A 26,323-nucleotide genomic window follows, 5' to 3' on the forward strand; every position below is an offset into this window, starting at 1 on the left:
CGATTTCCACACGCTCACTGGGAGCAGATGTCGCAATCTGCAGCGCGAGCTTGAGTGATTTTCTTCCTGCTTTCCCTGCCATGGAGGTTGGTCAGTTGTCATGTTCAAAGTGCCTTTTTGGCTCAGATTTACCGTGTATTTTTTTTAAACTTGAGACCCTCTAGGCGTGTGTTTATGGCCCATGCAATATCCACCGACTCGTTGGGTGCGCCTTCAAAATCCTTAGCCTCCATCTCCAACTTGGCCAGCTTTGAAACCAGGGGCTAGATTTTCAGAGAGTGTAAAAATCTCTCCAGTTTTGAAAATGAAGGGACCTCTTTTGAACCAGCGTTGAATTTTTTAAATCTTCAGTTTATAATTGGAATATAATCACGTCTGTGCTTTGATTTATTTTGGGGAAATTCTGTGTCATTTATTTTCTTTTTGAGTTGCTAAGTAACTTGAATTCTTAATCTCCCCAGGCTCCGGATATGAGTAGTTCCGAAGATTTCCCGAGTTTTGGTGCTCCGGTCGCTCCAAAGACTTCACCATGGGGACCGAAGAGGTTCTGAGCTGGAAGAAGCTCGCTCTATCCCCGCCTCCCCCCCCCCCACCTCCCCCATACTGCTGGGCTGCCAAGATGTGCTTCCTGTTTGATTCCAATTCAGCAGCCTGGCAAATAATTAGCATAGCAAAAACTACTTCCTGTGTCACAATCGTTTCCAAAAACACAAACGCCGTGATTGAAGGTCACACGTGTGAGCCTCATTTATAGCCACGCAATCGCGCGCTCTAAACCCCCATGGCATTCCATATACCCTGACAAACACAACTCTATTTGAAAACAGCCCTGCGCTGACTTGATTGCTAACCTGTTTCACATGCAGCGGCCCAAAATGCAACGTTTATCCAGACTCCACGCTAGACACAACTTGGTTCGCCGTTTATTTCAGAGTCGAATCGACATTTGCAGGGGTTTGAAGCAAAGACTGGGTTGGGTTGTGGTCTCCTGATTGCCCCTGGAGTCAGCATCCTTTTGCCTGCCTTTGCAGTTTTCCTGGTAGAGTGCAATCACTTTAACCCTTCAGCTGCCAGTTGCCATAGAGCTCTATGCCCATTTTGACACCTGTGCTTGGAACATGGCTGTGAATCCGATCGGCAATCCCAGCTAAACCACTGCACACAAAACTGAAGTAGTAGACTGACCACATTTAAATTAAAACCTGAATCCTAAATTGGCCACGTTCCTCCCGATCAAGTAGACCCTGTGGTAGGCCTTTGTTCCAGGGTCGCTCAACGTTCATGGCCCCTTTGTTGCTTCCTCCCATCCTCGGGGATAGGCCATTGTGCACACAGTGATATCGCTTTGTCCAAAAATGAGGCCCTGAACAGACCCCTAAGCACAGAGTGTAGATGGAGCTCTACTTATCATAACAGAGCCAACAGCAGATGAGTGCTGAGGGGATTAAAAACATGCAAAAATAAGCCAAATGGATTCTCTTAAATTGTCCCACAGCCAAAGACTCATTGGCTGACTTGCTGTTTGTAAACGGCACAAAGCCAGGGCAGTGACTGATGAGCTATCATGAAGGGTGAGGCCTCAAAAATGCAGCCTGCTCCTATTGCAAAGACCCCTGAAGTGGTAGGTTTATTTCTTCTTAAACTTATCTTTCATAATGCAGATTTTCTTTTAATAAGAAATTTTGGTTCCGTTGAGAAAACCCAAGACAAATTAGAATGACATATGTTTGTTTACCCTTGGCTTTATTTAGTGTTTCTGAACAATTTCCGTGTACAGAAAAGGCACTAAATTATCAGAGTTTTGTGCATGTGTATATATTATACATATCTCACATACATATTGACTTTCAATATCAAAGAGCTTGGGAGAGGCTAAATTATAGAATGCACATTCTGATGTCAGAATGTAGAATATACACCGCCTACTTGTATTTTGATGTAAACAGTATCTTAAAGGGGAAAAGGAATCTCTCCCGTCCTAAAGTGGGATTTGTTATCTCACGCAGGTGAGGACTGCGCAAGTCGAACCGTAAGAAGGGGGGGGAGCTGTGCAATCCCCCCGTCAACACTACAGATTCTGGGCCAAGACTGTCAGGCCTGTAAACTCCTAATGAAGCCTGCACTTAGTTAATCCATGCACAGCTTGGCCAACCCTCTCGCACAGTAAAAGTACCAAAGTTTGGGTACAGGACAGGGGTGGGGATTGGAGAGCAGACTGCATGGCCTGTGGAAAGGAAGTGCATCTCCTTTTATAGCTTGGGTCTCTCCCACCATCAGTAATGCCACTCCCAGTGACTGGGCCCTTATGGGGCGGGGAGTGGTGAGGGCGGGGTGGGGGTGGGGGGGCGGTTGGAATGAGATAGTCATCTTTTAAGGTTGGATGGTTTGAGAAACTGAACTTGCTGAAATCTAAAGAAAAAAAAAATTAACAAAAACACTAAGGTATTGGAAATGAGGTAATCTCTTTTGATTTTAACTTCTCCCTGTTGTCACTGGTTCCCCGCAGTCTCCCTTCACAATGAAAGAGACTTTTGCCTCAGGACCTGCAGCCCAGAGAGTTGAAGCCATTTTATTTTCAGACTTTTGTTTCCAAGTCATTTTTCAGTGTGGTTTCTGTTGACCCAATGGAAAACCCAGTCACGCTGCTGTGAATTTTTCTCAATTCTTAACCTTAGCTGGTTCTGATTTTGGAGGGAACCTATCTTTTTAATCTTGCTGAATACTGGTACTGAATTGATTTCTAATCAATTGAAAGTTGCCTAGTTTGTTGAGCATTCCTGTCACACATGTAAACCAGAAGAAAAAATTCAGCCTTTTTTTCCCCTTGTACCCATTACTGCCTCCCCCCCTCCCCCCAAAAATAAAACTGTTTTGATTAGGCTCTGATCCGGTTGATGGCCAATATCAGGCTGTTTTCCTACAATTTGCCTGAAGACGTAGCAGTATTGAAGTGGTTTCTGAATGAGTAACTGTTAGATTAATGGCCCCTTCGTGTGTAGGGACATACTGCCTCTCTCAGAACCTGGCTATCTTTCTTAGTCATGATGGTCTCTTTGCTGGCACTTTAAACCTGAGGTGGGCCTACACTTGTGTACTTGCACACCTGTGGAGTTTGCACCTTGCAGATTTAAACAACATTTGTAGATCTCTGTTTAATAATAATTTGATTTCCTGGGGTTAAAAAAAATGGCTTTTCTTTTGAAACAACTTGCTAATCTTCTCAGGGCTTCAGTGTGCAATTCCCTTCCCTGGCACAGGCTGGGAATGCTAGCTGAAGGCTGACTTTCCCCTAATGTAGAGGGCAAAGTGGAAATAATGTACCAAGGTCACCAGAGTGCATATTTGGTACCACATTTTCCAGCGGAGCACGGCTCAGCCAGTGTTGCCAGCCTGATAGCACAATATAGGTTCAGCTTACTTTCAAAGTCAATGTTCAAGCTTTAGGTACCATGTCCTTTTTATTTGTCCTTTTGTTCAAACCGTCAATGTTCCAATGCCATTTTTCTTGTCTGCTATTGACCCTGCCCTGTTGATATTATAGTTAATGAAGGATTTGAGAAACAGGCCTGTTTTCACTGCTCACACCTGTTCAAGTCTTCCATGTTGATGCAATACAAAGAACAAGCAGTTTCCATGTAAGACCCATTGGCCTTAACTCTGAATGGAGATATGCAAATGTACAGGAGATATGGATGACACTGGAATTTTATAAATCCAAAATAAAAAATTGAATAACTAGTGTTTCTGGACTATTCAGCTGTGTTTTTTTTTGTGTGAAGCCTGTGTAAAGACTAGCCACTACAATGTGTGTGAAATTATCATTCATCCAGTTTGCTTGTGAGGTCTTGGCAGTTGACATGGATAGAATGAAGGATATCCACCAATGTAGACTGTGTTTTAGCAACAAAACATTGGGTAGAGCAGTTACTAAGCAATATATGGGTAATGTAGTATTTGTCATTTTTGAGCTTGTAATAACCACTAGGATAGATTGAGGTTGGTTCTACTATTGCAATAGCCACAACATAGAAACCAGTGTAGGCCATTCAGCCCCTTGAGCCCATTCTGCGAATTAGATTATGGCTGATCTGTACCTCAACTCCATTTACCCACCATTGTTCCATACCCCTTGATTCCCTTACCCAACAAAAATATTTGGCCAGCATGTGATTTATTTCAATACTATGACCGTTGTTGTGTTTAGTCTTAACCATTTAGGTCTGACTTTCAGTATTTATGCTAACATGGGATACATCTCATTTGTACACGCTTTAAAAAGTTTATATATAAATTCTTGCTAAATATTTATGCTACGGTATCATTCTCAATGTGTTCTTCTTTTACTCTGAAATTTGCTTTCTCAAAACCTGGTCCATCCATTTAATTGCCCCTCTCTCCAGGACAGCAAGCAGGGTTGGAGCTATTGCTATTTTAATCACTAGTACTCCTATGGTGTTCAACATCCAACTTGTTTATCATCTTGGACTTATTATTAAATACTTGTATCCAGCACACTCTATTCCCCAGGACACTCCTGCAGCTTACTTTTTCCTTTTGGAAGATCCCAACCATTCCTGACTTTGGGATAGCCAAATTCACCAATAGTTATCTTTCCACTCTTGGGTACTCTCCTGGTTCGTTCACGTAATCCCACTGAAGTGGTCAACTTTTGCTGTAAATCTAAAGGCCGCTCCCGTCACATTGAAACTTTGATCCAACCGCAGGAGTTTTTAATCAGGTGAATGATGCAGTTTGAAGCATTCGGCTGCATAATGTGGATTGTCTCTGAGCTGTCCCCAGTGCGTAAGGCATTTATGACATATCTACTATAACAGATTTTAAACACAAAAGGGAACAGAACTGCTTTTCAAGAGTTGACCATCATACACAGAAAGGTGCTAAAAGCATGTTTAAATGTGAACTCCATAATTAATATTTAAAATTCCCTCACTAGCAAACCTCCGTCTAGTGTGGTCCATGTGCTGCTATGTTGGACAAATGTGGTCACCCACCAAATTAATGGACGGCATTGCCTCTCCACAGTACATTCTTGGACTGGTTGCTTTGCAATTAACATTTGTGTCACCCCAACAAATCTCCACTTTAATTGAGCCAAAATGATCCACAAAAGTTTATAGCACAATCTGATGTAATTCATCTCTACTGCACAAAGCACAGGAATATTGGTTTCCACTCACCACTGATAAATATGGGAAAATTATTGAACTTTAAAGTAGAAAATGCAGGGGCATCCTACCATTACTTTCTACCCATCTGAGGACAGTGGCCCAAGTGAGCTTTATGTAAGCTTGTTCCACATAGGGTGTTGACCATTCCACAGCCAAGTCAGATCCCGTTCGTGTCTGATCGCCAGCTTGGCCATCGATCATCCTATTGTTTGGCCTTGCTAAGTGACTCATTATTTCTTGGCATATGTTTATGCTTATTATTGAGAAACCGGTGAAAGTATAACTGCCACCCTTGTCCATGTTGGAGGAAAGGGAAGATACCTTGAGAGAATGAGGGGTGGGCAGGAGAAGGGAGATCCCAGGGTGGCACTTCACCAGGGGAGTGGGTAAGAGAGTAAAGAACAAAAGCAACATGTTGGGGAGGAAGGGGAGTGAGCAATAACTAATGATGGAGGACAGGAGGTGAATGCTGGCATTAACTGAGCTGGGGAGAAAGTGCCAGAGGGATGGAGAGTTTCTGCATTAACTAAGAACAGAGTGGAAATGAGGAGTATGTCCGTATTCACTGAGGCAGGGGGCAGAAAGAGCATGCCGACATTATTGCCAGAGTAGGCCATATGGCCCTCCAAGCCTGCTCTGTCATTCAGTAAGATCATGGCTGATCTTCGACCGTAACTCCACTTTCCTGCTCGATCCCCATATATCCCTTGATTCCCCAAGGGTCCAAGAATCTATCGATCTCAGCCTTGAATATACTCAACGACTCAGCAAACAAGAGATGCTAGCGCTAACTGGATTGGGAGGAGGGGAGGGGAGGCGAGATTGTACCACCCTTGAGGGTTTAAAGGAGTTTGCCGACATTAACTAAGAGAGGAAAGGGAAGACAGGAAGGAGAGCACAGCCATTAACTTAGACTCGCCCTGTGCCCACCTTGCCCTATTTCTCATGTCCTCCACCGCACCTATCATTACAATCTCGCCCGTTGACTGGGCCATGCGAGGGATTTGGTGGGATAACGGTCATCCATATCCACATTTGAGAAGGGTTAGCTGGGAATTCAGCTCTACGGGAATCTTGATCTTCCCCTGACTACATGGTGTGCACTGTGGATGGTATGTGTATAACGGTGAGAATGTGTGATGTACACTGAGTGATGGACACAGTAGGCCGTGGTAGTGTGTGAAGATGAGAAATGATTTTACAGACAGTTTGGGCTGGAACCTGAGCAAGGGAAGAAAACGGAATGGTCACAAAGTATCAACAAGCAGCTCAAGCTAGGTCATTCCTTCACTCCTGTCATTTCTTTTCATGGAGATTAAAAGATCCAGCGAGACACCACATCATAGAATCATACAACACGAGGCCATTCAGCCCATTGTGCTCATGCTGGTTCTTTGAAAGCTCTCCAATTAGTCCCACTCCCCTGTTCGTTCCCCACAGCCCTGTAAATTTCTCTTTTTCAAGTATTTATCCAATTCCCTTTTCAAAGTTACTATTGAATCTTCCACCTGCCTTTCAGGCAATGCATTCCAGCTTGCTGCTTAAAATAAATCTCCTTTACTCTGGTTGTTTTGCCAATTATGTTAAATCTGTCTCCTCTGGTTACTGATCTTCCTGCTGGTGGAAACAGTTTCTCCTTGTTTACTCTTATCAAAACCCCATGTAATTTGAACCTCTCTATTAAATCTCCCCTTAACCTTCTGTGCTCCAAGGAGAACAATCCCAGTCTGTCCACATAACTGAAGTCCCTCAACCCTGGTACCATTTCAGTAAATCTCTTCTGCACCCACTCCAAGGCCTTGGCATCCTTCCTAAAGTGTGGTGTCCACAATTGGACACAATACTCCAGCTGGGGCCTGACCAATGTTTTATGAAGGTATAGCATAACTTCCTTGCATTTGTATTCTATTTATAAAGCCCAGGATCCTATATGCATTTTTAACAGCCTTCTCAACTTGTCCTGCAACTTTTTAAAGCTTCATCCCATAGGACTGACGGGATCTATGTGGCAGGTTGTTTGGGTGCGGGGGGAAAGGCTGTGAGTTAATACTATTTCAGGGGGTGAAAACTGTTGGTTGTCCTGGCAGCCTCGCGCAGTTGTAGTTCTTGTTCAGCAGCTTCCCGTGGAGTGTTCCATTCTACGTTAGAATAATGTTTTTGCCGTGTGGAAGGGAGGGAAGGTGTAATTGTGAAACATACACGTAGATGGCATGGACGATGTACAGAAGACACCTCAAGTCGCTGGAGATATATCACCAACGATGTCTCCGCAAAATGCTGCAAATCCCTTGGGAGGACAGGCACACCAACATCAGTGTCCTCGCCCAGGCTAATATTCCCAGCATTGAAGCACTGACCACACTTGATCAGCTCCGCTGGGCAGGCCACATAGTTTGCATGCCAGACACGAGACTCCCAAAGCAATTGCTCCAAGCAGAGCTCCTTCACAGCAAACGAGCCAAAGGTGGGCAGCGGAAACTTTACAAGAACACCCTCAAAGCCTCCCTGGTAAAGTGCGACATCACCACTGATACCTGGGAGTCCCTGGCTGAAGACTGCCCTGGGTGGAGAAAGTGCATCCGGGAGGGCGTTGAGCTCTTCGAATCTCAACGCTGCGAGCGTGAAGAGGTCAGGCATAGGCAGCGGAAGGAGCATGCGACAAATCAGTCCTGCCCCCCCTTCCCCCGACGAATGTCTGTCCCACCTGTGACAGGATCTGTGGCTCTTGTATTGGACTGTTCAGCCACCAAAGGACTCACTTTAGGAGTGGAAGCAAGCCCAAGATTGGAGAGATGAAATGGTTTGGGTAGAGTCAATGGGGAGACAATTGTATGCGGTCTGTGGAAGGATGGGCTTCATTTGCCTGAATGGGCTTTTCTCACTTCCTACCTTCCGGTGGTCTATTTAATGAATGGGAGATTGAAGGATTTGAGCCTAAGGAACCTGGTTTATGAAGGAAGAGAGAAATGCCAAAACATTTGTGGGTCTAATCCCATGTTAAAGAACACTGCAGTTATCAGTTCAAAACGGAATATGGTTGGATTGAGGACGGGATCTTGGATTAGGTTCTGATGTTTGCAATTGATGAAAATTCATTGAAAACTTTAATGACGAAAACCGTAACCTCCAATTTCCATCTCGAGATCGCTCGACTCCGTCCCTGCCTCAGCTCGTCTGCTGAAAATTTCATCCATGCCTTTGTTACCTCTAGACTATTCCAACGCACTCCTGGACGACCTCCCATGTTCTACCCTCTAAACTTGAGCTCATCCAAATCTCTGCTGCCCGTGTCCTAACTCACACCAAGTCCCGTTCACCCACCACCCCTGTGCCCGCTGACCTACATTGGCTCCTGGTTAAGCAACGCCTCAATTTTAAAATTCTTATCCTTGTTTTCAAATCCCTCCATGGCCTCACCCCTCCCTCTCTCTGTAATCTCCTTCAGCCTCACAACCCTCCGAGATGTCTGCGCTGCTCTAATTCTGGCCTCTTGCGCATCATTTTAATTGCTCAAACATTGGTGGCCATGCCTTCAGCTGCAAGGCTCTAAGCTCTGTAATTCCCTCCTTAAACCTCTGCCCCTCTACCTCTCTCTCCTCCGTTAAAAAAACTCCTTAAAACCTATCTCTATGACTAACCTACTCTAATATCTCCTTATGTGGCTCGGTTTAAAATTTTGTTTTATATAACTCCTTTGGGGCGTTTACCATGTTAAAGGCGCTTATATAAATACAAGCTATTGTTGTAATGTCATGAGATACAGAAACTGGAAACATAATGGACTTCAGTTTTATGAACTAGACTGGGAAGAGGTTTCTGCTGTTCATTATTTTCATTCTTTATAAATAACAAACGGCAGTAACCTCCCCCATTGTGTCTGGCTTAGAAACCTTCAGAGAGGTTCCCACTCAAAATCTGGATGAGTGGCAATCTGAAGACACAGCACATTCCCCCTGGTGCCAGTTAATGTTCCCTGTGTGTCTGTGTTATTTCATGTTATCATTGATGTTAGATTCTCGACTGTGGGGTGTGTTTACAGTGGCTAGGTTTTACTGATTGATTGGTTGATTGTAATTTGTGTAACTGTTGATGATGGAAGTTATGCTAGCTGCAGCGAGCATCATAGGAAGGAACATAGGAAATGGAGGAGGCTATTCAGCCCCTCGAGCCTATTCTGTCATTCAATAAGATCATGGCTGATCTGCATCTTAACTCCATCTACCTGCCTTGGTTCTATATCCCTTAATACCCTTGGCAAACAAAAATCTATCGATCTCAGTTTTGAAATTTTCAATGGACTCGCCTCAGCAGCTTTTTGGTGGAGAGCGTTCCAGATTTCCACTACCCTTTGTGTGACGAAGTGCTTCCTGACATCACCCTGAATGGCGTAGCTCCAATTTTAAGGTTTTTCCCCATTGTTCTGGACTCCCCACCAGAGGAAATAATTAATCTCTATCTACCCTATCAAATCCTTTAATCTTAAACACCTCAATTAGATCACCACTCGATCTTCTATACGCAAGGGATTGCAAGTCTAGTCTATGCAACCTGTCCCCATAATTTAACCCATTTAGCCCTGGTGTGCTGCACCCACTTCAAGGCCAATATATCCTTCCTGAGGTGCAGTGCATGCAATTGAACTCAGTGCTCCAGATGGGGTCTTACCAGAACTTTATACAACTCTAGCATAACTTCCACTCCTTAGTATTCCAGACCCCTTGAGATTCCTTTAGCCTTATATGTAGCAAGACAGTAGTAAGGTTAGATGGTGTGTGCGGAATTGTGTGGATTGTACGGGAAGCTGTGCACAGTGGCTCATCCTCACTTGAGGCAGTAGTGCTTTATTGAGATGGGTTTAAGTGATGTCCGTCTATTGCAAATGAATAAGGCCAGCAGTCAAGGGGGGGAAATTACACAGAAAAATGGAGAAGAAAAGCAAATGGACAAAATGGAAGTTTAAGGGGCCTAAGGGAAAGAAAGGAGTGATGGCGCCTGAGATCACATCAAGCTGAAAGTGCCTCAGAAGTTATGTTGCATCAGTTCTGGTTAGAACTTGGATATGAGACTGCCTGGGAATAGCAGGCACTCTCCTGGAAGCAGAAGACTGATACCAGGAAAACATCCTTAGCTGGGAGAAATTACGAAGAAAAATACAAAAGATATGTTTAAGGCATGTTCTACATTGCAGAGCAAGCAGTGTGTGTTGCTTCAAGCTTAATCGGGACAGGTAGATAAGGTGGTTAAGAAGGCATATGGAATACTTGCCTTTATTAGCCGAAGCATAGAATATAAAAACGGAGGTTATGCTCGAACTGTATAGAACACTAGTTAGGCCACAGCGAGAGTACTGCGTGCAGTTCTGGTCACCACATTACAGGAAAGATGTAATTGCACTAGAGAGGGTACAGAGGAGATTTACGAGGATGTTGCCTGGATCGGAGAATCTTAGCTTTGAGGAAAGATTGGATAGGCTGGGGTTGATTTCAATGGAACAGAGGAGGCTGCGGGAAACCTAATTGAGGTGTATAAAATTATGAGGGACCCAGATAGAGTGGATAGGAAGGACCTAGTTCCCTTAGCAGAGGCGTCAATAACCAGAGGGCATAGATTTGAAGTAATTGGTAGGAGGTTTAGATGGGATTTGAGGAGAATGTTTTTCACCCAGAGGGTGGTAGGAATCTGGAACTCACTGCCTGAAAGCGTGGTAAAGGCAGAAACCCTCATCGCATTTAAAAAGTACTTGGATATGCACTTGAAGCGCCGTAACCTACAAGGCTATGGACCTAGTGCTGAAAGGTGGGATTAGGCTGGATAGCTCTTTGTCGTCTGGCACGGACACAAAGGGTCAAATGACCTCCTGTGCTGTAAATTTCTATGATAATCCACTGGTCTTGTTTCTTTTGTTAGCCAGTGGTTGGATATTCATAGGTAGTGGCATGTTTTAATATTATTACACTTGCAGTTTGAGGTCTCTGCATAATCAGTTGATCGCCAGGGTGCAACAATAGTGCCCTAGTTAGGGAGGGGAAATTTGGCAACGTTGCCCAGCCCTGATCACTGTCCAGCAATGCTAGCTAGGTGTGGGGCCAGGGTGAGGACGGGATTAGGCTTCACTGATATCTACCTTCCCCACCCATAATGGCCACTTGGGCAAGGTTCTAAAGGGCATCAGACATTCGAACATCAAAGAATCAATGTTTTTGGCACGCAAAGGGACAAGAGAAAATGAGTGAGAGAAACACTAAAACGTTCCTAGTCAGTTTGGCTCAGTGCTGTACGAGGTGGTGTATTATGCGAATGAGCGACTGGAGAAATGCAAACTCAGAGATTCCGTTTCCTTCCACTTATTCCATCAGATATTGGCGGCCTACAAACCAGGCTCTGACCACAGGAGATCAGGTGATATACAATGCTGTTAGTGGTCAGCAGTGCCTATCTCATTGAGCTCACAATGACTGCGTGTTATGGTAGTGCCTGTTGGTGGGAGTGTGACAGAAGTAGAAAGCAATGGTCTGCCATTCCTCATTGGTGCAAATGTTTCCTCACTGTCTCCTTCGTTCTTTTATTAAAGGTAAAATAAAGACAATAAATTTATAGTGACATGCTTTCTGAGTGAATGACAATGGGTAACTTCCATCTTTTCCCTCCAGACAACACTTGCAAATATCTGGGCATTTTTTTGGTATTTTTTTATTCTCCCTGAAGTTAACTTATTACATTAAGGAGAAATATCATTTTATATTAATAGTACAAACCATCCACCAAGGAGGGAAATTCTCTGCTGTAAATATCATCAAACATTATTTATACACAGATTTACAATTTCAGTACAATGGTTTTGATGCAAGGTGGTAACTTCAATCTGAAGATTGTGGGTTAAAGTTTCACTCCAGAGATTTGAGCACATAATCTTGGCTGATACTCCAATGCAGTACTGAGGGAGTGGTGCACTGTCGAAGGTGCCGTTTTTCAGATGAGACGTTAAATTGAGGCCCTGTCTGTTGTCTAATGTGGACGTGAAAGATCCCAAGGCACTATTTTGAAGAGGAGCAAAGAGGTTCTGCTGGTGTCCTAGCCAATATTTATCCCTCAACCAACACTACTGAAAAACACTTCTGATTATTTATCTCTGTTTTGGGTCCTTGCTGTGTGCAAATTAGCTGCTGCATTTCCTACATTACACAGTGACTACACTTCAGAAAAAAGTTGGCTGTGACGGACTTTGACGTTATGAAAGGAGTTATATGAGTGCAAATTATTTCTTCACAAGGTCTTAACTGGCCTGACCAGTGACTAAACTGTTGGTAATCTGTCTAGATTACGTGCTTAAATTCAATCATATAAAGAGCAGCAGCAGCAGGATCCAAGGCAGCCTTCCGCTGCTCTCTGGAAAGCACGCTCAGCCAGCAGTTATGATGTGGACAGGAAGAATGTCCACAGGTGGCAGGCAGTCATCTACAGGGCCAATATGGGCAGCGGTGCCAAGGTGACAGGTGACCAAGTTTGGCCCTGCGCCTGATCTACCAGCTCAAAACTGGGCATCCATGAGGCGCTGTGAGCTATCAGCAGCAGCAGAATTGTATTCTACCACAATCTTTAACATCATGACCTGGCATATCCCTCACTCTACCATTACCATCAAGCCAGGGGACCAACCCTGGTTAAATGAGGAGTGTAGAAGAGCATGCCAGGAGCAGCACCAGGCGTACCTAAATTCAGTATGGCTACAACACTGGCATCTATCCGACAATGTGGAAAACGGCCCAATATGTGCTGTCCACAAAAAGCAGGACAAATCCAATCCGGTCAATTACTGCCCCATCGGTCTACTCTCAATTATCAGCAAATGATGGAAGGTGTTGAAGACAGTGCTACCAAGCTGCAACAACATGCATGCTAAACACCGGAAGCAGCATGCTATAAACAGAGCTAAGCGATCCTACATCAGCGGATCAGATTAAAGCTCTGCAATCCTGCCACATCCATTCATGAATGATAGTGAACAAATAACGGGAAGAGGAGGCTCCATGAATATCCTCATCCTCCGATGGCACAGCCCAGTACGCGAGTGCAAAAGACAAGGCTGAAGCGTTTGCAACCATCTTCAGCCAGAAGTGCCGAGTGGATGATCCATATTGGCCTCCTGCTGAGGTTCCCACCATCACAGAAGCCAGTCTTCAACCAATTCGATTCACTACATGTGATATTAAGAAATGGCTGAGTGCACTGGATACAGCAAAGGCTATGGGCCCCGACACATCCCAGCTGTCGTGCTGAAGAGATGTGCTCCAGAACTAGCCACGCCTCTAGCCAAGCTGTTTCAGTACAGTTACAACACTGGTATCTACCCACAATGTGGAAAACTGCCCAGGCATGTCCTGTCCACAAAAAGCAGAACAAATCCAATCCAGCTAATTATCGCCCCATCGGTCTACTCTCAATCATCAGCAAAGTGATGGAAGGTGTCGTAAACAGTGCTACCAAGTGGCACTTACTCACCAATAACCTGCTCACCGATGCTCCGTTTCAGTTCTGCCAGGACCACTCGGTCCAGATCTCATTACAGCCTTGGTCCAAACATGGACTAAAGAGCTGAATTCCAGAGGTGAGGTGAGAGTGACTGTCCTTGACATCAGGGCAACATTTGACCGAGTGTGACATTAAGGAGCCCTAGTAAAATCAAAGTCAATGGAAATCAGGGGGAAAAGCTTTTCACTGGCTGGAGTCATACCTAGCACAAAGGAAGATGGTTGTGGTTGTTGGAGGTTAAATCATTCCAGCCCCAGGACATCGCTGCAGAAGTTCCTCAGGGCAGTGTCCTAGGTCCAACCATCTTGTGCTGCTTCATCAATGACCTTCCTTCCATCATAAGGTCAGAAGTGGGGATGTTCGCTGATGACTGCATAGTGTTCAGTTCCATTCGCAACTCCTCACAAAATAAAGCAGTCCATGCCCACATGCAGCAAGACCAGGACGGCATTCAGGCGTGGGCTGATAAGTGGCAAGTAACATTCACGTTACACAAGTGCCAGGCAATGACTATCTCCAACAAGCGAGAGTCTAACCGCCGCCCCTTGACATTCAACTGCACTACAATCGCTGAATCGCCCATCAACATTCTGGGGGTCACCATTGACCAGAAACTTAACTGGACTAGCCATATAAATACTGTGGCAAGAAGAGTGGGTCAGAGACTGGGTTTTCTGCGGTGAGTGACTCACATCCTGACTCCCCAAAGTCTTTCCACCACCTACAAGGTAGAAGTCAAGAGCGTGGATGAGTGCAGTTCCAACAACACTCAAGAAGTTTGACATCATCCAGGACAAAGCAGCCCGCTTAGTTGGCACCACCTTCAACATTCACTCCCTCCACCACTGGCGCACCATGGCTGCAATGTGTACCATCTACAAGATGCACTGCAGCAACTCGCCAAGGCTTCTTCAGCAGCACCTCGCAAACCCGTGACCTCTACCATTTAGAAGGACAAGGGCAGCAGGTGCATGGGAGCACCATCAACTGCAAGTTCCACACCATCCTGACTTGGAAATATATCGGCATTCCTTCATCGTTGCTGAGTCAAAATCCTGGATCTGCCTCCCGAACAAAACTGGGAGCACCTTCCAGTTCAACGGACTGCAGCAGTTCAAGAAAGCGGCTCACCAGCACCTTCTCAAGGGAAATTAGGGCAATAAATGCCGGCCTTGCCAGCTACGCCTACATCCCGGAACGAATTTTTAAAAAAGATCTCTGTACACTGCTGTATTTAGAAACTTCAGCCTGTTACAAAGTCCCTCGAAGTCTATCTGGAGGTTTAATCTCAGGATTAGATCTTCTTACTACAGGATTGTCACTTGTTCATAGATCTGCCTTATACCTTAAGCAGGATGAACAATTTAGTATCACATGAGCAATGTCATGATTTATTCTGGGACACTACATGACCTCTCGCACCAGTTTTGTACATTTCTCTATGCCCAAATAACCCAGCTCTTTATGTTAATACAATGTTACTGCTTTTGTAACTCCTATCACTGATAATCTCTCTAGTTCCACTGCTCTTGAATTAGTGTGACGCAATGTTGCTTGTGGCCATCCTTCCGTTGTTGTTCCTTTGATCATCCCAAAGTCTCATCCTTTACCATCTCAATTTTGGCAAAGCCATAACAACCAGTTCAATGTAAACTTGACCATCCTCATTGGGTTATCATCGGCTTTTAGAGTCTGGTCCCCTGCTCCTGACAGTGCATCAGGAGTGTATAGAAATGCCTCTGGTGTATATGACATCCCAGCTCATATTTCTCAAAGGACAACCAAAGATTTCATAAATAAAGCAATTAACAGCTTGTGATTCAGTAGGGTGATATACAAACTGATTGAACATTTCTCAAGCAAATGTAATGTTTAACATTCCCTTCTCAGTCCGTGCCTATCTTGGGCCTGTATCAGTCAATGACTATGATGAATGGATTGCCATGGATCATCCGTTACAATGCATCAGTTGAAATCTACCCTTTAAATGTTCCTCCCATGTTTCTTCCGGTTCATGATTCAAGTTCCATTCAGTCATTATTTCTAACCGGTTCCAGGAAGGAATATTCTTCTCTGGAAGTGTTCTGAATTTGCTTAGGCGACTGGCCATTGCTGGGACTGTCTGTGGATCTTCCCTGCACCATGGGCATGGCACATGTTCAAGAGTCAACACATTAAGCTGGTTAAGCCCAATGTCTTGGCTCGTGGTGATGTCAGCTCAGTGACTCCAGACACACACTTGTCTTTAGCAACTTTCTGGTTGCTTCTTCCAGTAATTTCAAGCACTTTGTGAAGTTTGTCGTCGTGTTCATCTTTGGATACACACCGTCAATGTGTCAACACCTTCAATGTGCTGATCTATGGTATGGATGGGTTTGTGTTATGTTTATAGAGGTAAAGCCATACCACATGGAAGCTCTACCTTCCATAAGCAACATTGAATGTACAGAACTTGGAACTAGCTCATCTAGTTGCAGTTGTCAACACATACTGTGTTAGTAAGCTGTGCCGTAATTTCTTCGGGCGATGGCCGTGTTTAAGTTTCTCGGGAGCGAGCAAATTTGTAATTTGCCAATCGTTTTATTAACAATTACTGATCAGTTCAGCCAGTCTAGTGGTGCATCTATTTTCTTTATGACCTCAAAGTCCTCCATTCTGTCCAGCTCTATTTTTAATGTACTCCACATTATAAATGGTACTTTTCAGCACGGGTGTATGATTAGGGTCATTTGTTTATCAACCCGATCGAGTGTTCAGCTGCTAAATGATCCAAACCTTCAAATGGATCCTTGTATTTCTGGGCGAACAAGCTGTGCCTTTATTGTGAGTGCTTGAGGCCTTTATTGTGACTTTCTGTCCATTTAAATGAATGGCTGGAAAATCAGACACTGTGGGCCAGTGACTTTCCAGCCAGAACTCCTTACACCACCACTCCATTGACATTCACTGAAGTGAAGGGAGCTCTATATATGGTCATAGTATATCACTACAGTAGTAGTGAAGCCAGCCTTTGGCTCAGTGGTAGCATTCCTGCCTCAGAGTCAGAAGGGGAGGGTTTGAGGCCCGCTCCAGACAGTCACGCTGAGTGGAGATGAGAGCTCGGCTCTGAATTCTGGTTTAAATGGACAGAAAGTCACAATAAAGGCCTCAAGCACTCACAATAAAGGGCACAGTTTGTTCACACAGAAATACAAGGTTCTATTTGAAGGTTTGGGTTATTTAGTGTCCCCCCCTCCCCCCCCCCCACCATATGGGTTTTGGGAGCCCATTAAACACCCCCCTCCCCCCACGTGCACGAGACCAACCCCCTACTGTCAGCTGGTAGTTACGGTCATGGCATGTGTTCAATATAATATAGATGATTACGGTCATTGAATGAGCATTCACATCACGGCTTGTCAGACTGTTAATCAGCCTGTGAATCCTTCCACTACTGTTGGGAAAAGTAGATTGGGTTCAGTAATATATCCTCACAGTTCGGAAAGGGAAGAGTGTGAAGATATGAAAAGAACAACTAGAGTAATGGTGCTGCAATTGGCTTCAGTGTCTACAGGTCAGCTAGAACTCTCACTATTGATCAAGTCAAGAGAAGAATCATAAAATCACCAGTACAATAATTTTCAATTAGTTGGTACAGCATTGTCAATCAACTGGAACTTTGTTTTTTTAAATTTGTTTTTTACTAGTTTACAAAACCAGTGCGATGGCTTTACTGCTTCTGTATTCTGTGTTTCATTCAAGGACATCCACAGGCTTCAGGAGAGGTCATGGAGTGATGTCAGTGAATTAATCACCCAGTAGTTGCTAGTATCACCGATGCTTTCTTTTATACTTCAAAACCAAGTTGAGGCTAAAGCCCAAAAGGCCTGTTTCAGGATGGCTTAAAGCAGGCTTTCTAAACACCCTGCTTTGCCCATTAAAAGATGTATCAACTTTGTATGTTGGATATGCCAGTGACCTGTGAAGTAGAGCTCACAACCGCTGCTCCAGATATAATTCAGGCAATCCATCACAATTTTCTGTGACCCAATTACAGAAACACAAAAGGTTAGACTAGGAAAGACCCACTAGCTCGGTGTACAAGTTCACTGCCTATTGCAGAACTGAGGTAGCCCGGAAGGTCCCAGGGCCAAGCCCCATTTTGACCTCAGACAGGATGATGGGAGAGACATAACAACTTGCCTCAGCACCCTGAGCTAGAAATTGGACAATCAGCCCAAGGTTCCTGAGCAGCATCCAGAAATGGCGTAAAGTGGTGAAAGAATCCTGGAATCTTATCGTACGTGGATATGATTGTGCTTGCATGTGTGCCTCACTGTTGGGATCACAGGTGAAGAACAGTCCCTTGGGCGAGGCACCTGGCAATGCACCCCAAGCAACAGTCGGTTCCTTCAAGAGAGGAGGGAAGAGACAAAATTGTTGGCAGGTACCCAACGGATGCTCTATGTAATTTGACTCTTCGCAGGTGCTGTCTTTTGGATGAGACGTTAAACCGAGGTCCTGTCTGCTCTCTCAGGTGAACATAAAAGAGCCCATGGCACCGAAGAAGAGCAGGAAAGATATCCCGGTGTCCTGGCCAATATTTATCCCTCAATCAATAGAACAAAAACAGATTATCTGGTCATTATCACATTGCTGTTTGTGGGACCTTGCTGTGCGCAAATTGGCGGCCACGTTTCCCACATTACAACAGTGACTACATTCCAAAAGTACTTCATTGGCTGTAAAGCATTTTGAGACGGTGGTCGTGAAAGGCGCTATATAAATGCAAGTCTTTCCTCAGGCCGACATTTACGGGGAGGAAGCAGGGGGAGCGTGTTTGCGGTGTGGAGGATGGAACCTGGAAATCCTGGGCACTCGGAGGTCCTGCTGATCATATTTTCACTCTGTTTTGCTGGCGGCAGCCGGCCACATTGACAGGCTGGGCTGAAGCCGGCAGTGGAAGGCCGCAGCGATGGTTGTCCCGGCAACCGGGGAAAGAGCGGGGATCGGCGGGGGGTTTGGGCCGGCAATTGGGAGCGGGGGGACACCGGGAGGGGTCCGGAGATTATTATAATTTCATACCCACCTTTTCCAGAGCCGGTAACTCACACCCCCGAAACCAAACGGAAAAGAGGCACGAACACGGCTGGCTTTACATCTGGGGAGATTTAACCCCCCGCTGACCCCTCACCCCTGACCCTCTCCCGCCTGCTGTGGGCAGGGCGGGAGAATCAGTCCCCTTAAAGCTTTGTTTTTTTTGTGCGAGACGAGTAAATATTTTGGTCCGATTCAGACACAGTACATTTGATCTGCCCTCCTGCGGTACAGCTGCATGTCGGTGATGGACACGCGAGAGCTGTCAGGGCTAAAGCGGTTCATTCTCTGGGATGACAGGCAGGTCTTGGTGATCGGTGGCGCTGCTGCTTTCTGAATGTCTTGCGTTGGGAAATCCATTTGGGCCTTCGGCTTGTTGTAAAAGAGCCTGGAAAATAGATGGAAAAGCAGTCAGCGCTTCGTGCAAACAGGCATGCTTGTATGTATGTGTGTGTGTGTGTGTGTACAAGGTGCAGGGCTGCATTGTGTGTGTGTGTACACAATGTGTAGGGCTGCAGTGTGTGTGTGTGTGTACACAATGTGTAGGGCTGCAGTCTATGTGTGTGTGTATACAAGATGCAGGGCTGCATTGTGTGTGTGTGTACACAATGTGTAGGGCTGCAGTCTATGTGTGTGTGCACACAAATGTGTCGGGCTGCAGTCTATGTGTGTGTGCACACAATGTGTAGGGCTGCAGTCTATGTGTGTGTGTGCACACAAATGTGTAGGGCTGCAGTCTATGTGTGTGTGTGCACACAAATGTGTAGGGCTGCAGTCTGTGTGTGTGTGTACACAAATGTGTAGGGCTGCAGTCTATGTGTGTGTGTACACAAATGTGTAGGGCTGCAGTGTGTGTTTGAATTTATAATGGGGAACAAAGAAATGGCAGACCAATTGAACAAATACTTCGGTTCTGTCTTCACAAAGGAAGACAGGAATAACCTTCTGAATGTACTAGGAGACAGTGGGTCTAGTGAGAAGGAGGAACTGAAGGATATCCTTATTAGGGAAATAGTGCAAGGGAAATTGATGGGATTGAAGGCTGATAAATCCCCGGGGCTTATGAAAGGCTTGACGAATCTTCTGGAATTTTTTGAGGATATAACTAGCAGAGTGAACAAGGGAGAACCAGTGGATGTGGTGTATTTGGACTTTCAAAAAGCTTTTGACAAGGTCCCACACAAGAGATTGGTGTGCAAAATCAAAGCTCATGGTACTGATGTGGATAGAGAACTGGTTGACAGACAGGAAGCAGAGAGTTGGGATAAACGGATCCTTTTCAGAATGGCAGGCAGTGACTAGTGGGGTGCCGCAGGGCTCAGTGCTGGGACCCCAGCTCTTTACAATATACATTAACGATTTAGGTGAAGGAATTGAGTGTAATATCTCCAAGTTTGCAGATGACGCTAAACTGGGTGGCGGTGTGAGCTGTGAGGAGGACGTTAAGAGGCTGCAGGGTGACTTGGACAGGTTAGGTGAGTGGGCAAATGCATAGCAGATGCAGTATAATGTGGATAAATGTGAGGTTATCCATTTTGGGGGCAAAAACACGAAGGCAGAATATTATCTGAATGGCAGCAGATTAGGAAAAGGGGAGGTGCAACGAGACCTGGGTGTCATGGTTTATCAGTCATGGAAGGTTGGCATGCAGGTACAACAGGCGGTGAAGAAAGCAAATGGTATGTTGGCCTTCATAGCTAGAGGATTTGAGTATAGGAGCAGGGTGGTCTTACTGCAGTTGTACAGGGCCTTAGTGAGGCCTCACCTGGAATATTGTGTTCAGTTTTGGTCTCCTAATCTGAGGAAGGACGTTCTTGCTATTGAGGGAGTGCAGCGAAGGTTTACCAGACTAATTCCAGGAATGGCTGGACTGTCATATGAGGAGAGACTTGATCAACTGGGCCTTTATTCGCTGGAGTTTAGAAGGATGAGAGAGGATCTCATCGAAACGTATAAGATTCTGACGGGACTGGACAGGTTAGATGCGGGAAGAATGTTCCAGAACCAGGGGACATAGTCTTAGGCTAAGGGGTAGGCCATTTAGGACTGAGATGAAGAGAAACTTCTTCACTCAGAGAGTTGTTAACCTGTGGAATTCCCTGCCGCAGAGAGTTGTTGATGCCAGTTCATTGGATATATTCAAGAGGGAGTTATATATGGCCCTTACGGCTAAAGGGATCAAGGGGTATGGAGAGAAAGCAGGAAAAGGGTACTGAGGGAATGATCAGCCATGATCTTATTGAATGGCGGTGCAGTCTTGAAGGGCCGAATGGCCTACTCCTGCACCTATTTTCTATGTTTAGGGCTGCAGTGTGTGTGTGTGTACACAATGTGTCGAGCTGCAGTGTGTGTGTGTGTGTACACAATGTGTAGAGCTGCAGTGTGTGTGTGTGTGTACAATGTGTAGGGCTGCAGTGTGTGTGTGTGTGTACAATGTGTAGGGCTGCAGTGTGTGTGTGTACACAATGTGTAGGGCTGCAGTGTGTGTGTGCCTCTCCATTCTCCTTCCCTTTCCCAATGTCTGGTGATCACGTCCCTTTCTGCCTTATTGTATAGCACTCTGTGACATCTTGTACATGAACAGTGTATGTTTTTACATGTATGTTATGTAAACTTTAGTGTGCCGTGTGTGTACATGAGCAGTGTATGTTTTTACATGTATGTTATGTAAACTTTTGTGTGCCGTGTGTGTAGACTGAGCCTGTGTTGTGTATGTTACAAGGATAAATGTAATGTGCATGTTGCATGTGTTTGTATATTTGTGATGTGTGAATGATGTTTGTATGCTGCATAGCTGTCAGGTGTACTTCTGTGTACATGCTATGCATTTTGTATGCATGTATATCTGCTGTCTGTGTGACAGGCATATAGATATGTTTGCTGTGTATGTTATGCATATGTATACTGTATGTGTGCGTCTGTGTGGTATGTTTATCAAACACATGCACCGAGAACTTTATTGGGGCAAGTTCCACCACTGTAACTGGCGGAAGTTCTGTGGAATCCCCATTCACGTGTGTACACAGGATTTCACCGTTATTCTGCAGGAGTGGGAGAAGTCCTGAGGAAATCGCTGGCGGGAGTTACATAAAGTGAATAGAGGAACGTGCTAATGGATTGACTCAAGGGGAGGGAACTTAAAACAATCACTATCACTAAAGACATAGTACTCAGCAAAATAATGGGACTAAAGGTGGACAAGTCCCCTGGACCTGATGGCTTGCATCCAAGGGTCTTAAAAGAAGTGGCTGCAGAGATAGTGGATGGATTGGTTGTCATTTACCAAAATTCCTTGGATTTCCCAGCAAATTGGAAAACAGCAAATGTAACGCCCCTGATTAAAAAAGGAGGCAGACAGAAAGCAGGAAATTACAGACCAGTTAGCCTAACATCTGTAGTTGGGAAAATGCTGGGGTCCATTATTAAGGAAGCAGTAGCAGGACATTTGGAAAAGCAGAGCTCAATCAAGCAGAGCCAGCATGGTTTTATGAAAGGGAAATCATGTTTGACAAATTTGCTGGAATTCTTTGAGGATGTAACGAGCATGGTGATAAAGGGAAAACCAGTGGATGTGGTGTATTTGGATTTCCAGAAGGCATTCGATAAGGTGCCACAAGATAAAAGTTCACAGGGTTGGGGGTACTATATTAGCGTGGATAGAGGATTGGCTAACTAACAGAAAACAGAGTCGGGATAAATGGGTCATTTTCCAGTTGGCAAACAGTAACTAGTTGGATGCCACAAGGATCAATACTGGGTCCTCAACTATTTACAATTTACATTAATGACTTGGATGAAGGGACCGAGTGTAATGTAGCCAAGTTTGCTGATGATACAAAGATGGGTGGGAAAGCAAATTTTGAGGAGGACACAAAAAATCTGCAACGGGCTATAGACAGGCTAAGTGAGTGGGCAAAAAGTTGGCAGATGGAGTATAATGTGGAAAAATGTGACGTTATCCACTTTGGCAGAAAGCATAGAAAAGCAAATTATTTTTTAAATGGAGAAAAATTGCAAAATGCTGCAGTACAGAGAGATCTGGGGGTCCTTGTGCATGAAACACAAAAAATGAGTATGCAGGTATCAAAAATCAGGAAGGCAAATGGAACGTTGGCCTTTATTGCAAGGGGGATGGAGTATAAAAGCAGAGAAGTCCCGCTATAACTGTACAGGATATTGGTCTCCGTATTTAAGGATGGATATACAGCTGTACTTGCTTTGGAGGCTGTTCAGAGAAGGTTCACTAGGTTGATTCCGGAGATGAGGGGGTTGACTTATGAGAAACGGTTGAGTAGGTTGGACCTATACTCATTGGAGTTCAGAAGAATGAGAGGTGATCTTATCGAAACATAATATAATGAAGGGGCTCGACAAGGTGGATGCAGTCATAGGGGGCATAGTCTCAGAATAAGGGGCGCCCATTTAAAACTGAGTTGAGGAGGAATATCTTCTCTTAGAGGGTTGTAAATCTGTGGAATTCTCTGCCCCAGAGAGCTGGCTCATTGAACATATTCAAAGTAGAGATAGTCAGATTTTTGAACGATAAGGGAGTAAAGGGTTATGGGGAGCGGGCAGGGAAGTGGAGCTGAATCCATGATCAGATCAGCCATGATCTTATTAAATGGCGGAGCAGGCTCGATGGGCCAAATGGCCTACCCCTGCTCCTATTTCTTACGTTCTTACATTTCACAAGCTGCACATGAAGAGAATAGAAACTGGTGAATATTTTAAACTTGGAGTAGCAGTTTTACACAATGTAAGTGATGTTATAAATGGTACTGATTGGAAGTGATTTTGTCCATTATCCTGCTGTAACACTGAAATAAATAGGAATGGTTTGATCTATTGAATCTCTTTACAATGGGAATGCATATGAAGAAGTTTGATACATTTCCTTGAGGAATAAAAATTCCACTGGAAAAGTGGTCGAACTGTGCCTAACTAGAGAAGTTAAGGATAGTATTAGATTAAAAGAAGAGGCTTACAATGTTAAAAGGAGTAGTAAGCCTGAGGAAGACCAAGAAAGTGGTAAAGAGGGAGAAACTAGAATGAGATTAAACTAGCAAGAAATATAAATACAGATTGTTAGAGCTTTTACAAGTACGTGAAAAGGAAGAGATTAACAAAAGTAAATATGGGTTCCTTGGAGACAGCGACAGGAGAAATTATAATGGGGAATAAGGAAATGGCAGAGATGTTAAACAAATATTTTGTGTCTGTCTTTTCAAGGTAGAACATATCTGAAATTGTGGGGAGCCAAGCATCTAATGAGAGATAGGAATTTAAAGTAACTAATATTAGTAAAGAAAAAGTACTGGATAAATTAATGGGACTAAAAGCTGACAAATCCCCTGAAGGTGATGGCCTAGATCCTAGGGTTTTAAAAGAGGTGGTTGCAGACATAGTGGATGCATTGGTTTTGATCTTTCAGAATTCCCTAGATTCTAGAATGGTCCCCATGGATTGAAAGGTGGTAACTGTAACCCCATGGTTGGAGAAAATAGGGAACTATAGGACAGTTAGACTGACATCAGCAGTTGGAAAAATACTAGAATCTATTAAGTACGTGGTAAGAGGGCACTTAGAAAATCTCAATATGACTGGACAGAACCAACATAGTTTTATGAAAGGAAATCATGTTTGTCAAATCCGGAAGAGTTTTTTGAGGGTAGATAAGGGGGAACCAATGGATGTAGTGTATTTTGACTTTTAGAAGGCATTTGATAAGTTGCTACACAATAGGTTGTTACACAAGATTAGGGCTCATGTGAAATGGGGGTAATATATCAGCATGGATTGAGGATTGGTTAATGGACAGAAAACAGAGACCGGGGGTAAAGGGATCATTTTTAGGATGGCAGGGTGTAACTAGTGGAGAGCCGCAATGATCAGTGCTTGGGCCTCAGCTATTTACAATCTATATCAATGACTTGGATGAGGGGACAGAGTGTAATATATTCAAATTTTCTGACGATGCAAAGCTAGGCGGGAAAGTAAGCTGTGAGGAGGATGCATATGGATACAGACCGGTTAAGTGATTGGGCAAGAAGGTGACAGATGGTGTATAAGTGTGAAAATTATAAACTTTGGTAGGAATAATGGAAAAGCAAAATATTTTTTAAAAGGTGAGAAACTAGTAAATGTTAGGATTCAGAGGGATTTGGATTTACACGAATCACAGAAAGTTAACATGCAGGTACAACAAGCAATTAGGAAGGCAAATGGTATGTTAGCCTTTATTGCAAGGGAGTTGCAGTGTAAGAATAAGGGGGGCCGAAATTGCCCTTCTCCTGAAGGTGTGTTACCACTGCAAATCGGTGGCCATGTTGCCCCGATTCTCTTCCCCCCCCGCTCCGCTGCTTCCGATCCGTCTTAACTGCGTCATCACCATGCGCACCGCCGATTTAACCCCTCCGACGACGACATTCCCCTCCGAAACTCTTCTGCCCGCCCGGTAGTGCCAAAACAAGCTTTTTCACAGTGGTCCAGTGAGGCTGTGGCCTTCTGCAACGGTGGTGCGGCTTCCCTGAAAGGGAAAGATGCACTGCCGCTGCCGCTGCCGCCATATTTTTGTTTTTGTCGACCGACTGCCATGTCGGCCCAACAACTATGTCTCCGGGTTCGGCCGGGCCGCCAACAGGCAGCCTGGTACACACCAGGCCACTGGTCCAGCCGAAACAGTCCCTGGTGGCCCGAAGTTTAAAAATCGCAGAAGGTCTCCCCTTTAAGTGAAGGGGAGAGCCGTGGTGACACGGCGCTGTGATGACGTCATCGTAGTGGTGACTCTCCTCTGCACCCAACTTCCGCCCCTCACTTGCTGTCATCGCCCCATGTCCGCCCCTCAGGTGGGGTGGGGGGGGGGGGGAGGGCAATTTCTACCCCAGGAAATCTTGCTGCAATTATATAGGGTCTTGGTGAGACCACAACTGGAGTACTGTGTGGAGTTTTGGTTTCCTTTCCTAATCTGCCTTAGAGAGGGTGCAGCGAGGTTCACCAGACTGATTCCTGGGATGAGAGGGCTGTCCGATGAGGAGAGGTTGAGTAGAATGAGTCTATATTCTCTGGAGTTTAGAAGAATGAGAGATGATCTCATCGAAACATCTGAGAGGGCTTGACAGGGTAGATGCAGAGAGGCTGTTTCCCCTGGTTGGGGAGTCTAGAACTGGGGGGCATAGTCTCAGGATAAGGAATCGGCCCTTTAAGTCTGAGGTGAGGAGGAATTTCTTCACTCGGAGGCTTGTGGATCTTTGGAATTCTCTACCCCAGAGGGTTGTGATAGCTCAGACGTTTAATATATTCAAGACAGAGATTTGGCACTAAGGAATCAAGGGACTATAGGAATTGGGCAGGAAAGTGGAGTTGAGGTTGAAGATCAGCCATGATCTTATTGAATGGAGGAACAGGCTCGAGGGACCGAATGGCCTCCTACTCCTGTTCCTATTTCTTATGTTCTTGTGATCCGCTAGAATTTTATGCAGTGTGAGTGTCACGTTTCAAATTATTCAGCCTAGCAGGGATTTCAGATCAAC

The 26,323-nt window shown here is 44.8% G+C and overlaps 2 protein-coding genes across 2 annotated transcripts in view; one reads left to right on the top strand and one right to left on the bottom strand.

Moving 5' to 3' along the window:
- The window catches only part of LOC139265804 (vigilin-like), an 85,622-nt gene extending 81,881 nt beyond the window's left edge, over positions 1 to 3,741 (top strand). Inside the window, exon 28 of the mRNA XM_070883246.1 lies at positions 462 to 3,741. Coding sequence (XP_070739347.1) covers positions 462 to 551 — 90 coding nt within the window. The 3' untranslated portion in view covers positions 552 to 3,741. The remainder of the gene's footprint in view (positions 1 to 461) is intronic.
- A 13,302-nt stretch (positions 3,742 to 17,043) lies between these two features.
- The window catches only part of LOC139265805 (anoctamin-7-like), a 192,229-nt gene continuing 182,949 nt past the window's right edge, over positions 17,044 to 26,323 (bottom strand). The window contains exon 24 of the mRNA XM_070883247.1: positions 17,044 to 19,182. Within this exon, the coding sequence (XP_070739348.1) occupies positions 19,066 to 19,182 (117 nt within the window). The 3' untranslated portion in view covers positions 17,044 to 19,065. The remainder of the gene's footprint in view (positions 19,183 to 26,323) is intronic.

Source organism: Pristiophorus japonicus, chromosome 6 (assembly GCF_044704955.1).
Source record: "Pristiophorus japonicus isolate sPriJap1 chromosome 6, sPriJap1.hap1, whole genome shotgun sequence".
NCBI classification, from domain to species: Eukaryota; Metazoa; Chordata; class Chondrichthyes; family Pristiophoridae; genus Pristiophorus; species Pristiophorus japonicus.